Source organism: Dermacentor silvarum, chromosome 8 (genome assembly GCF_013339745.2).
Source record: "Dermacentor silvarum isolate Dsil-2018 chromosome 8, BIME_Dsil_1.4, whole genome shotgun sequence".
Lineage (NCBI taxonomy): Eukaryota > Metazoa > Arthropoda > Arachnida > Ixodida > Ixodidae > Dermacentor > Dermacentor silvarum.
Genome location: NC_051161.1, coordinates 108,874,210 through 108,887,138, shown reverse-complemented (window position 1 = coordinate 108,887,138; position 12,929 = coordinate 108,874,210). Strand labels below are relative to the sequence as shown.

The window sequence follows — 12,929 nt, the reverse complement described above, 5'->3', positions numbered from 1 at the left end:
GTAATCAGTAGATGACAGCCAAGCAGGCTAGCGTTGAAAACGTGTGGCGCCATTTTGTCTGTGCCTGTCGGGCTGTCGGTACACATATATGGCGACCGACGACAATGAAGCTTTGCTACAGAGACGGCAGCGAATTGTTGTCGTCGCCCTGGGTAATGAAGGTTAGTTTTTCGGAAAAAAGGTCAAGTTACAATACTTCCCGATCTAGGCTGTCTCAGTCTCCGCGCAGTAGTATATGCGTAAAGAGGTTGTCTTCATAGGCTGCGTAGTAGTGCGCAATAGTGACCCGCCGTGGTTCTTTAGTGGTTATGGTGTTGGGCTGCTATGCGTGAAGTCGTGGGATGAAATGCCGGCCATGCCAGAACATGCTCAATGCAGAACATTCCCGTGCACTTCGATTTATGTGTTCGTTAAAGAACCCCAGGTGGTCCAAATTAAGCCGGAGTCCCCTAATACGGTGTGCCTTATAATCAGATAGGGGTTTTGGAACGTAAAAGCCAGTTTTTTCGTGTAACTATAGCGGTGCATTTACCAGTGCTTTGTTTAGATTTGTTGCTGAAAAGAAAGTCGTACGTAGGCTTTTAGTTTCAGGCAAGGGCATTTATGCACAGCCAGTTGGTGCGAAGTCAGGCCAAGTACAAAGTCAAGAGCTTTTCGTCTATTAATACTTCTGTAATAATATTGGCGACGCGCAGTCTGATCTGAATGGCTGTAGTCCCGTCAGCCAAGTGGCGCACACAACGTCATTCTGTGCGGTGCACTACAGTCATCTGCACCAGCTTGCACAAAGCGTCGGTAAAACGTACCTCTAGCGTTTACAGAATACAGAGGTGAGCCAACAAAACTGTGCACATAAGGAGAGGGTAGCTCTTTATTGGAAGGCAGACATTTTTGCCGGCATGAAAATGACCGCGAGCATGTTACTATGCATAGGGAGGAGAAAGGGGTTAAAAGATGATGGTACACAATTTAGGCCTGTTTACATCATAGTGGGAACCTTGGTTACTGGTTTCCAAGGAGGCCCGTTTCTGGAACCTATGTGAAAATAAATGTGAGGCTTGCGGCTGTTTTGAAAAGCAGGCCATAAGACTTAATTTAGCACGTAACGTTAGTGTAACGTGACAAGTCATTTCCATTTGGCTCTCAAGATCAAATTTCTCGTCCAGTTGCCAAAGACATTGAAGTAATATGTATTTACACATCTATAAACGGCCACAGATATGGTAATAAAGATCGTTTGTGCAACCTTAGCGTTTGTTCGTGAATGCTACGTTCAGTCTAAGCCGATGGTATAATTTCGTAGACCGATAAGGAAGTACACCCATGGAATTTTTATCTTACTGCTGGGTCATCCAATCGCTGAAATTTATCCCGTTGAAGCAGCAGACCCGAGAGGCGACCCCTTTCTTCATAGACATATTTTCGGCCATGTTCAAAATGCCGGCCGTTGTAAAATATATTCTAAAAATTCCGTACTGAGATCCATCTTGAGCAGCTTCATGTACTTTGTGGTTGCTAGAAATCCCAGAGTAGCAAGGCATTCAGCCGAAAATGTGTCCGCATTAACGGCGTTAAAGACGCCACAACGCATGTGCTTCGACATACATCAAGTCAATGGCTCACATTAACAGATGCGAGCACAACCCTACAAAATATGCCAGACATGCGCAAGTGCTAAAACAATCAATGTACAACTTGTGGCATTTCCTACACTAAATATGTGGCAGTAATTGCTGCGCATGCGAACCAGTACATTCAGGCACATGGACTAATGTGCATGTAGGCTATCTGTAGCTTTCTTATTTCCTAATTGTTGCATTACATGCTACCAGTGTACAAATATGTAGTGACGACAGATATGTGTCAGTAGCTAAGTCAGTAGTTGCCGTACTAAATAGCTCACAATTGGGTAAAAATTGACATATGTAAACTGAATTATTAAAGCATTCCTAGGCATACGAAATAAAATGAGTGCCGAAAAAAATGTGATAGATTCCTGAGGACACACTGAGGTTAGGGAATAATTACACTTGCAGCTTTTTCGTCATTTTCTTCCTGCTTAGCATTGTCACCCTTTTACCTTTTTTTGAAGCATTTATTTGTTTACTAGAAATAATTATTACACTGAGTTTTACGCATGAAAAATGCGAATGGGTAACTTCTGGTGCAAGAACTAAATAGTGCTCAACCAATCGCTAGATATGCACGAAACTCTAGCTAGTTTGATGAAAGTAGCCTGCAAAATGCATATATATATATATTGAGATAAATTTTTAGCCGATCGACTCACGATCGGCTTATGAGGCATGCCGTAGTAGGGGGTGCCAGAATAAATTTTCATTTCCTGAGGGTGTTTAAAGTGTAGAATACAAAGTACACGAGCCTATTTTCATGCATTCTGCACTAACCAGGATGCAGCAGCTACGGTCGGGATTGAACCCACTCAACCGCACAACCCCTGAGTTAACACGGTGCATGAGAATAACAGAAAGGTACTTAAAAGTGAAACAATAAACCATGCTGGTTTATTTCTTAGTTACTTGTTTCATTGTATAAAAAATAAATACATTCAATTTGTTAAGCAGGTTGCCTAAGTGGCGTGTTGTAGCTGCCCGCTCATCTGCATTCCTGACAGCAGGACAAAGCTTTAAGATCCATCATAGACAGAACATATCATTTTTTTTAGTTGCGTACGCTACAATCTACGTTAAGTGACGCCCAACCAACGGCAAGCGAGTCTGCCTCGGGTAGTGTATTTGTTAAAACTGTTGCCGCAAAACAAACAAACAAAGAAACAATCGAAACAACAAAGCTTATTTAGAATTTTGTAATACAATGGTTGCGGTGGCGTGAAGCCACCTAAATATCAGAGCATATCATATACCAATCTTGCAGACATATTCGCGTGAGAAATAGCACTAGTTCGTTCTATCGAACTTCATAAAAATGTTGCCAACTAGTGTATTCAAACGTAATACATAAATTATGGACGTGTACGAAAGGCGATAAAATATGGGCGTGGCTTACAATAGCAGAGAAACTTGGTAAGAAGGTTTCGAAGAGCGAAAGGTGCCATAGTGTTTGACAAATGTTTGTTATAAACTTACAAAGAGCGCGCAATATTCTTTATAAAATCGATGGTTCGACGACAATTCGTCTGGTCGGGAGGACGGAATTTGAAAATAAAAACTGCGAAACGCAGAGAAAAAACGGTTAAAAAGCTATTTTATTTTTGGTCGGCGCTTCTCTGGTTTCCTCTGTTCAATTTTGTTTAAGGTGACGTTGCACCGACGATAATTGCAATGTCTACAAGGCGGCGCACCAAAGTAGCCAACGCTAGCAGTGGCATCAAACGCGCCCGGATGTCAGCAGTGCAGAGAAAGAACTTGTTGTATCGTGTTTCCGGCCGTCGATGCCCCTTTGTTTCGCAAGAATACACTGCGTGCATTCACTGCCACCGTGTAGTTGGCACCAAGTGCGCAAATGGCCACCACGACCTACAGCGGCTGCATATCTTCACTTACTTACTCTGTCACTGATCATCACATGTATATTTCAGTACCATTTCTTCACGGCCGATGGTTACCACGTGTCTTGCGGGGCATTCATGCAATAGTACGATGCTACATGATCTTTATCTGTATGTTTTTTTCTGTAGAGAAACGGAAAGTTTTCATTGCATGGGGTAAGTATAGGCTCCACCAAAAACTAAAATTTAAAGGCCGCTCGCAAGGTGCCTCTTAAACACGAAGAATTTGCCGAGATAGCTGTTGCGTCTATGCCCCGCAAGATGTGGGCAGGCAGGCGTACCTGGAACGGGCCCGTGACCTTTCCTCAGCGCATGTGTCACGGTTGCTAGGCAACAGCGCGTACCGCATACAGGAGTTGCTATGAGTTGATGCAGCAGTGTATTGTTTCTTTGTTGTTGTTGTTGTTGTTTTTTTTGACGAGCGGGGCTCAACCGGAGCAACGGAACGTGTCGCAGCAGTAGAACGTATACACGACGGGAACATCGCAATACAAGAAACCCTTAATGTTAGCTTGTATTGCTCCCATGTCTACAAGCGCATGAACAGCAATGTCTTCTGCATAAACTTCAAGGACGTTCGCAGGAAATAAATTAGGGCTTGAGGAGTTCGTTGAGATCGCAGTTCTTGCCTCTGGAACTGCGTTCGTTAGTTTTCCTCTCGGATAGCTTCAGAGCGACGGACAAGCGGCGACAGAGAATGCCGACGGAGTGACGTAGACCGACGGGTATTGAAGGTGCGGGAAGCAGGAGGTGAGGCTTCGAAGGGCTGAGCGGCAGGAGCGGAACAGAGCGGAGAGTCGAAACCGTTTCTTGGTGCCCTCGGAGAATCCGAAGGATACCATCCGCGGTGGCGGTAAAACCGCGCTACATGCCCTGGCAGGCCGCACGAATAACAGATAGGGTGGTTGTCATGGGTGCGCCATGGATCGTGAACAGCAGGCTGAGACTGATGGAGATATTGGCGAGGTGGGCGCACGGGCTGCTGTGGCGGCTAGTAGCTGCTTGTAGGTGCATATGTTGCAGCTATTTGTGGAGGTGAGGGAAAGGCTCTGGTAGGTCGGGATTGAATAGCTGCAGACGGAGGCCTTGGATTCAAGACAACGGCAGCGTACGTAAGTGGAACAGGCGGAGAAGGTGGTTGATGAGCAAGTGGTACAGCGATAGCGACTTGGTTTTGTATCGCCTGACGGAGATCGGGAGACAAGGGAGACTCTGACTCTTGACTGGCTGGCAGAAGAGAGAGTTGGCGTGCCACTTCTCGTACAAATTGCTTGATTTGGTCGAAGAGTGCTGAGCTGGAAGGAGCAGCACTGACACCATCACTCAGAGCTGAAAGGGCGACGTCCGGAGCGGAAGCGCCGCGCGTAGAAAGCCGTTGTTTGCGTAGCTCTTCATAGCTCTGGCAAAGCGTCGTGAGGTCGTTCACCGTCTGAGGATTCTTTGCCAAGAGCATTTGGAAGGCGTCATCGTCTATGCCTTTCAATATGTTCTTGATTTTGTCCTCTTCGGTCATATCTGGGTTGATACGCCGGCAAATGTCAACTACATCTTCAATGTAGCAGGTAAAGTTTTCGCCCTGTTGTTGGGCACGACAGCGAAGCTGTTGTTCAGCCCGAAGTTTGCGCACAGCAGGGTGACCGAATACTTCTTGAAGTTTCGTTCGGAATGCTGTCCAGGTAGAAAAGTCAGCCTCATGGTTGCGGAACCAAAGATGGGCCACCCCAGAAAGGTAGAATGGTACGTAACCAGACTTGTCAGCGTCATTCCATTTGCTGTGGGTACTTACTCGGTCGTACGATGACAACCAGTCCTCTACATCATGATCGTCAGTGCCATTGAAGATAGGAGGATCCCTTTGGCGTGGCGCTCCATGAAGGACGACCGGAGGCGGTGCCGGGGGTGGATCATGATGTAGGACCAGTCTCCTCAGGCATGGGAGGTGTGACAGGGATTCTCCGGCTTCGGAGATCAAGGTTTGCAACAGGTCCAGCACCTCCACCAAATGTCACAAAGCATTTGGGGAAGTCAGCGTTTGCGACTAGAACGATAAAGCAGCGAGAGGCAGCACATCCGATCGAGCACCGAAACAAGGTTTATCACTCGTCGTCGTTCTCGCTCCCATAGCCACATCCCCACTGCTCCTTATTTCACAGTACAGTTATTATATTGCATTTGCTCAATTTTCTCGCCTAATATACCTTCCATCTCTGCAGTTGCGGACCGTGTGTTACCTCGGAAAAAGAATGCAGAAACGTATACCTTAAAATATATTTTGCTTGTTCATTGTTCCTTACAGCGACGCCACAAATTATCAAAATAAAACAGCATCAGTGACGCTTTTGAGGGCTCTTATAGGGGAGGCGTATTCAGCGACGTGACCCTTTTGCCTGCGTTATTTTCGAACACTGAACCGGACTTTTTTGCAGGTCGGCGTCGACACGCATTATTGCTGCTGCCTGGTGGCTGTTCTCGTTCGTACTGGTATCTTCATACACGGCTAATTTAGCATCGTTCCTGACTCGAGAGCGACTACGGTCTCCCATAGAAGGCGCCGAGGACTTGGTTAAGCAGACTGAGATTCATTACGGCTGCGTCCGCTCAGGATCCACAGAGGCCTTCTTTAAGGTAAAAACCAAGTGAGCCCTATCACAGGTTGTCCTGATCTCAGGATCTCTGCAAGAAAATAAATCACTGTCTGTGTGACTTGCTCGCGGGCCATTTCAAGTATGTTAAAAATTATTCTCTTTGCGGATTGTTTGCTTTTATGAATGCCTGACGTAAATGAAACATGCAACCCCCTCAATGGTAACAGACCTGTTCCTGCCGCCGAATTCGTTATTTTTTCAAATTTAATTTTTTTCCAAATTTAATTTTATTACAATATATTACCCAAGCAGCTATACCCAAATGTACATTCCGCGTCACAATTTCGTGGACCTCTGGATCATAGATGCAGCTGCATATTTTTACAGCCTCGGCACGCAACCGGAAATTCCGGTTTAAGGCCTGTATTAGTATAAGCTAACATTTCATTGTATGATTTTAGTGCGTAAACACAAAAAATACATGGAAATCAAGTATTTTCTGAGATCTCACCCACTGTAAGCTTTTGACGCCGACTGTATTTTTCTAGACGAATGGTATGAGTTGTCTTTTCACCTCAAGCGCATTTCATTGAACTTTAATAACGCAGGATTCTAAACACGAGACATACGAGAGGATGTGGAATGCCATGAACGATGACCTGGTGTCGTCCAACGCCGAGGGCGTTGAGCGCGTAGATCGTGGTGGCTACGCCTTCCTCATGGAATCCACCAGCATAGAGTACGTGGTTCAGCGTCGGTGCCAACTCACGCAGGTCGGAGGGCTTCTGGATTCAAAGGGATATGGCATTGCAATGCCTCAAGGTATGTCTATTGAAACATTTCCGCTTTGCGCCTAATGCGAATATCGTGAGCGGACAATGCTGAAGACTGGTTGATTGCTACATGCATGAACGTATTCTTCGGGTTCCTGCTTTCATTCATTCATTCATTCATTCAGTGGGTCAGTCAGTGGGTCGGTCGCTCTGTCACTTTTGTTGGAGAAAGAAAAAAAGAACACTTTCTTTCTATGGGAGACTCATTAAATGGGGACAAACATCGGACAGTGTTTAAGACCACGCTCCCATACACACATCACGGACCTTTCAGAGGCATTTTGATTTAGATACAACCCAAATTTTAAAACAGGCAATAGAAAAGCAACAAAAGTAAATTCATACACGATATTCATTACAGGAAATATGGGCGCAATCGACAGGGTACCTTTTTTTTCTACTGCTACAATTTTTATAAAAGGTTATGATCGCAATGAATGGCTGTCGATGCCATTTTAGCAGAGGAGTTCCGAGGATTGGAAGAAATACTTTGCTGCTAACAATGTGCGCTTCGGAAGAGTAATTGCATGAAATTCGAATACTTTCGTAACAAGGCCTTAGGGGCCCTTGTCTATTTGGAACATTTGGAGGCAGCCACATCTTATTTGCATCCATATTCCTAAATGTTGAAAATAGCACCCGATTTCAAAAATTCATCATCAAATTTTAGCGTGGAATTCTGGCAATATCGAAACCGAGTGCGCCGGAGACCAAAAAGGCCTGCTTGCTATAATATCACATGCGAACGCCCTGTGACGAAGAGTGCGATGATATTCCAAACGGAAACTCATGTACAGTCGTCGCCGCTACTGATACGCGAACGTTTGCCTGGCGAGCATTTGCTGCGACGTGCTTTATCATTATTTGCTGCAAAACGCTTTCATTGAAACTTCGTTGGGCACTTTGGCACAGGATGCTTCCGTGTGATGTAGGCTCGATGCGCGCTCGGTTTCGATGTTGCCTTCATTGAGCGTGGAATTTCGATGATAAACATCTCGAATTACGGGCTATCTTGAACATGTATAAAATCTGGGAATGCATTATAATTTGACAGCCTCCATATTTGCTATTTATACAGCAACCCTCATGGCTTATCTAAAAAAGCAATTAATAAATGTTCGCTAATAAGACTTCAGAAACTCACGTTAAACGAGAGAAAGTATCTCCGCCATACTTAGAAATTTCCATGCAAACACGCTACGCTCTTAACCTCGTATAAGAAGTCTCTATAGCCTAAAATAGCTTGTATACATACACGTAAAATACATGCATATATACCACGTACACAAGCATACGAAAATAAACAACAGTTGTTGTTCTCTCTTACAATTAAAATTCCATCGCAATAGAAGTTCGCTTTCTCAAGGAAACAGTTTGTTTCAAAAACAATATATTAGCATCACCAAGCCAAAGACTGCGCTAAGTAGCTCCGTTGCAATGTAGCCCTTCACGGTATATTAAAACCCCTAGGAGTACAACGGAACAAATATCTACATAAGCAATGCTCAAGGTTGTCCTTCACTTGAATGCCACTGTGAATTGTTGTGAATTTGTGCCCGAGCAAGCGAGAAGATGCCTAAGCTTTATTCTCCTTTGCTAGGCTTCAGGCTTGATGTTACAAGGCGACAAGCAGCCAGGATTTTATGGGAATAGCCCGGTATTTGGCTCAGAACTGCTTAGCAAAGCAAACTTTATTAATGCCAACCCAAACAATTCATCGAAATCGTACGGATGGTTGAATACAACGGTCCAGAAAATATAACTGTGCTAGAACTCACAGCGAAAGAAAATACACGTCTGACACCTCGTTGGTTTGACGTCTAAATACTAATGACAGTGATCCCTCGAAAAAAGAAACATGAAACGTGCTATGTTGATACACGTTTACTGCAACGGTAAAGAATGGTGCGTCATTACGCATAAGGGAAGTTTACTGCTGTCCTAAGATTATTTGGAAAGTGAGAGGCGAAGAAGAGGATTCTATGAGGTCAATTTCCTTAGTTACAACCATACGAAGAAAATAGACAATGAAGCCGCAGAAACCATAGGCGAGACTAAATGTCACATTCTTATTGTGCAATAGAGAAAAATAGGAAAAAGGAAACTGGATGAAAAGACTTGCCTAAAGATGCAGCTGAACCCACATTCTTTACTAAGTAAGCTACCGAGACAGCCATCGTCCCGTGCCCTTTCTAGGGCATTTGACTGTGTGTTCAAGATGAACCATACGCTTGGAAGGCAGAGCCATTACCAGCCATGGAGGCGGATATGGAGGCGCCGCGTCGTACGCAATTAAAGAGATGGCTACTGGTCAATAAACCCTCTCCTGCTATACCTCGTGCCATCAAGGTTGGCAATGTCGACGCTCTCTGGATGCAACGAGCGAGAGGAATAAGTGGATTCTAGGTTCCTGACATAATGGTCTTCTCCAGTTATTGTAGGCGGTCTCATTGTTGCCAGAGGCTCTACAGCTGAAGACTGCCTCGCTAGTTGCTAGAACAATTGCACTGCCGCATCCATGTGGCCCTGCGATATTATCAGTGACGCAGAAGGGCTAATGGAATGTCACAAAATAAGGTTCCCCCAAACCAAAAGCATGCGACACCAACCGCACTGGAGATGTAATAAAAGCTTTGTGTATCTTTTTTTTGTCTTTGTGTTATTGTTTGATGCTGCGGACAGTATCGAGGAGCAATATGTCACGAAAAGCGATGCCATTGAAGCCACAGGATTGAGGAAGAGGCTGAAAGGGGGTGTGGAGTGTTTTAGAAGATCGCAGGGCAGTCAACCATGCGAAAATCAATGGAGCCTGTTCCGGCGACTTGGCTCGCAGACAACTTCTTTCAATGCAGGGTTGCTCTTGTCTACTCCTGACTTGTCTACTCCTGTTCAGGAGTAAACAAGTTAAGCTTGTATACTCCTGAACTCCACTTACTTGTCCAGGGTGTAAGAAAAATGGAGGCGTATTCTGCGTTCATTCGAGCATAGATTAAATAAAGTTGGAAAAGGAAGAGTTACATAGCTATTATACAGGCCTTGTAGCGTAACCATGCAGAACTTTATTATTATTATTATTAACAGAACGCGCATATATGAAGTAATTGTTGCAATTTAGTGCTAGTATCTGATTATGCACCGGCGGAGTGTTTTATGAAAATGACCCTGTGTTGTATTGCTTCTTGTAGTAAATCAGTATAGTTTTAACGGCACAAACAGACGTGGGGCTATACATCTCAACTTTTCCTGGGCCATTGGTTAAGGTATCGCGCCTCAAATCTTAGATGCAACTATATAACCTCGGTGTATATGCTACAGCCATTTTTTTCTTAAAACAAGATCAAAGACGTGATGCACATCTGTTGCGACATAATCAAGTTGTTTCACTTGGCATAGTTAGCGCGACGTAATTTACTTGGAACAGCCCAAAAACTTTTATTAAAAAAACTATTCGTGCTTTAAATTTTCTTGTTGAAGCGCGACCGACAAAATGCGGGGAAGCAGCAATCACATTAACCTAATTTACGGTGTATTGCAGAATAAAAAACATGCTTCGGTTGGTTGACGTTGCTTTGGTATTATTCAGAAGTATTTTATGACGTATCTTGATGATACCAAACTCTAGTCCACTAGTATGTGATCTTATAAAAGATAAAATACGACTTTAGGCTAATATTCTTCGCCAAAGAAAGCTCTGAAATACTTACGTTTGCCGAAATGCGTGCTTTTTCGAAGCCAACTAAATATGAACTCGATAGGGAACGGCCCAATCGGCTTCTCGGGCCGAGAACCGGTCGTCACACTGATGCATACGTTTGCTGGTCAGCCGGAGCAAACGTCGAGGTGAATTTAGTCAACACACCTGCCATTCCTGGCTGGTGGGTGGACACGATCAACGTACTAGGCAAGATGCAAGTAAACGATGTTGGGTATGGGTGGGTCAGCTGTATTTGTGACTCGACTTACTCGCGACGAGTTCCTAAAAACGAAGCTAGGTACGGTAAAAGCGAAACTCATGCAGCCAGCACAGTAATGCCGTCAAGTGGCGGCGTACGGGAAAATGACTGAGTCGATAAGCAGGTTACCTCTTAAGTAAGAAAGAATGAATGCTGCTGCTGTCCATCCTACAAAAAAGTAGGCGATTTTCTTTATTTTAAAACTTTGTATTACTAATTAACTGTTTAGTGCACTGCAACGGTAAAAGCCTAACATGTTTTCACACATGCTATGTACTTCGGGAACGCGTCACGCTACCAATGATGGTTGTTTTCATCCTTAGAACTTTCGCCCTCTAATGTAAGGACCGGTGAAAATTATTCACCCGTTTTTGCTCTCATTAGCCAATTATACTATGCCGTTGGGCCTTGAAGACGATATCCAGGAACTCAGGAGAAGCATGTGAGATAGTATAGATTATTCAGAGTTCAGTAGGGGGTGGTCACCATAGAAGAATATCCAAAATCATCCTTTATACAAGAGTGTAATCTATTGTGAACAATTACATTTCCGAATCTGGAAGCCAAAGAAAAGATGGAAGTAGGCATTAACACATGAAACATTAGCGCATTAATACCCATATACTTTTATAGTAGTTCTTATAGTTAGTAAAATACCATTATACAGGTAATGACGGACATATAATGACAGAATATAACTATTGACAAACAAGTAGCCTTGAGATTGTCACGAATAATGTATCATTAACATGTCTATACTCACAGAAGGGGCACCATTATTTACACTGTTCAATTTTCGAGGACACAATACTTCTTTAAAATATACCGTGCCAACGCAGGGTCCCCGTACCGTAGCGTGCTGTCCTCTGCTATACTGCGGCTCCAAGAGAGTGGAACCCTACAGATGCTCAAGGACCGCTGGTGGAAGGTTAGGGATCCAACGAAGCAATGTCCCGACGATGCGGCTGCGTCGAGGCCTGACACTGCGAGTGAGCTGGGCCTGCCTAAAGTGGGCGGCGTGTTCGTCGTCCTCCTCGCCGGGCTGGGCGTCGCTTGCCTCATCGCCTTCGCCGAGTTCTTCTTCAAGGCCCGCTCGTCACGGAAACGACGGCACCCTACTTCGACGAGTGGCGCGTCATCGGGACGACCAGTGGACGTGAGTGCATCGTTGGTGCTAATGCAGACGTCCACTCGGGGACGATACGCACAGGTGCTGTTATGTGCCACTTTTATTTGTCGCCAAGTCAGAGTGGCACATATTATAGTCAGTATATTCAACACTGCTGAATGACCGCGCTTATTTAGCCTTAACTATGGAACGCTCATTTTGAAAAAAAATGGCAACTGCGTGGTTATCATTCAGCGCCAGTCAATACCTAATCAAACGAAATTGAAAGAGTCAGAATTAGAACCGTACACAATGCCGCCTCAGCAGCAACGGCGAAAGAAGGTAGTGGTAAAACTATGTTGTCCGATTATTGTATATTTTTTTATCTTCTACGAACCATAGCCCCTGCGGTCTCAAAACACTTTTCTAAACTAGTAAAAAAAAGAACGGTGATCTTGGATGCCTACTAATAGCCCACTCTTCGCTTTTTGTCTCTCTATTTTTTTTTTTTTTGCAGATCACCGACAAACACCTTCTGTAAGAAGCCTTACAAAGCGGATGAGCAAATTGTTCGTGCCAAAGTTTGAAGTATGCATGGCTCCACGAAGAGTTAATAATGGAGTTCAAGTATCATGTCGTCCGTCGAGAACTGCCAGCTGCCAGCGTCGGCCACTCCATTTACCAGAAAATTTCACAAAATCTGAGTACAAAAGACGTTTAATAAATTTTTAAGCACCATATACCCTTCTGCACGAGTTTCATTGACATGCCTAACATATGCACTCACACTCCGTGCCGCATTTGCCTTATCAAGTTATACAAGATACGGTTTTTCTATAGACAAGTTGGGGATGACATTGCCTTGCTTCACACTGTTTTATTTCTACATTGAGTACATATTGAGTACCTATCGACAAACGT

At 44.3% G+C, this 12,929-nt stretch overlaps 1 protein-coding gene across 1 annotated transcript in view; it reads left to right on the top strand.

Annotated features, from left to right (window-relative positions):
* The window catches only part of LOC119462342 (glutamate receptor ionotropic, kainate 2-like), a 46,782-nt gene extending 34,077 nt beyond the window's left edge, over positions 1–12,705 (top strand). The window contains exons 11-14 of the mRNA XM_037723685.2: positions 5,956–6,154; positions 6,723–6,936; positions 11,740–12,056; positions 12,526–12,705. Coding sequence (XP_037579613.1) covers positions 5,956–6,154; positions 6,723–6,936; positions 11,740–12,056; positions 12,526–12,549 — 754 coding nt within the window. The 3' untranslated portion in view covers positions 12,550–12,705. The remainder of the gene's footprint in view (positions 1–5,955; positions 6,155–6,722; positions 6,937–11,739; positions 12,057–12,525) is intronic.
* Positions 12,706–12,929: the final 224 nt, after the last annotated feature.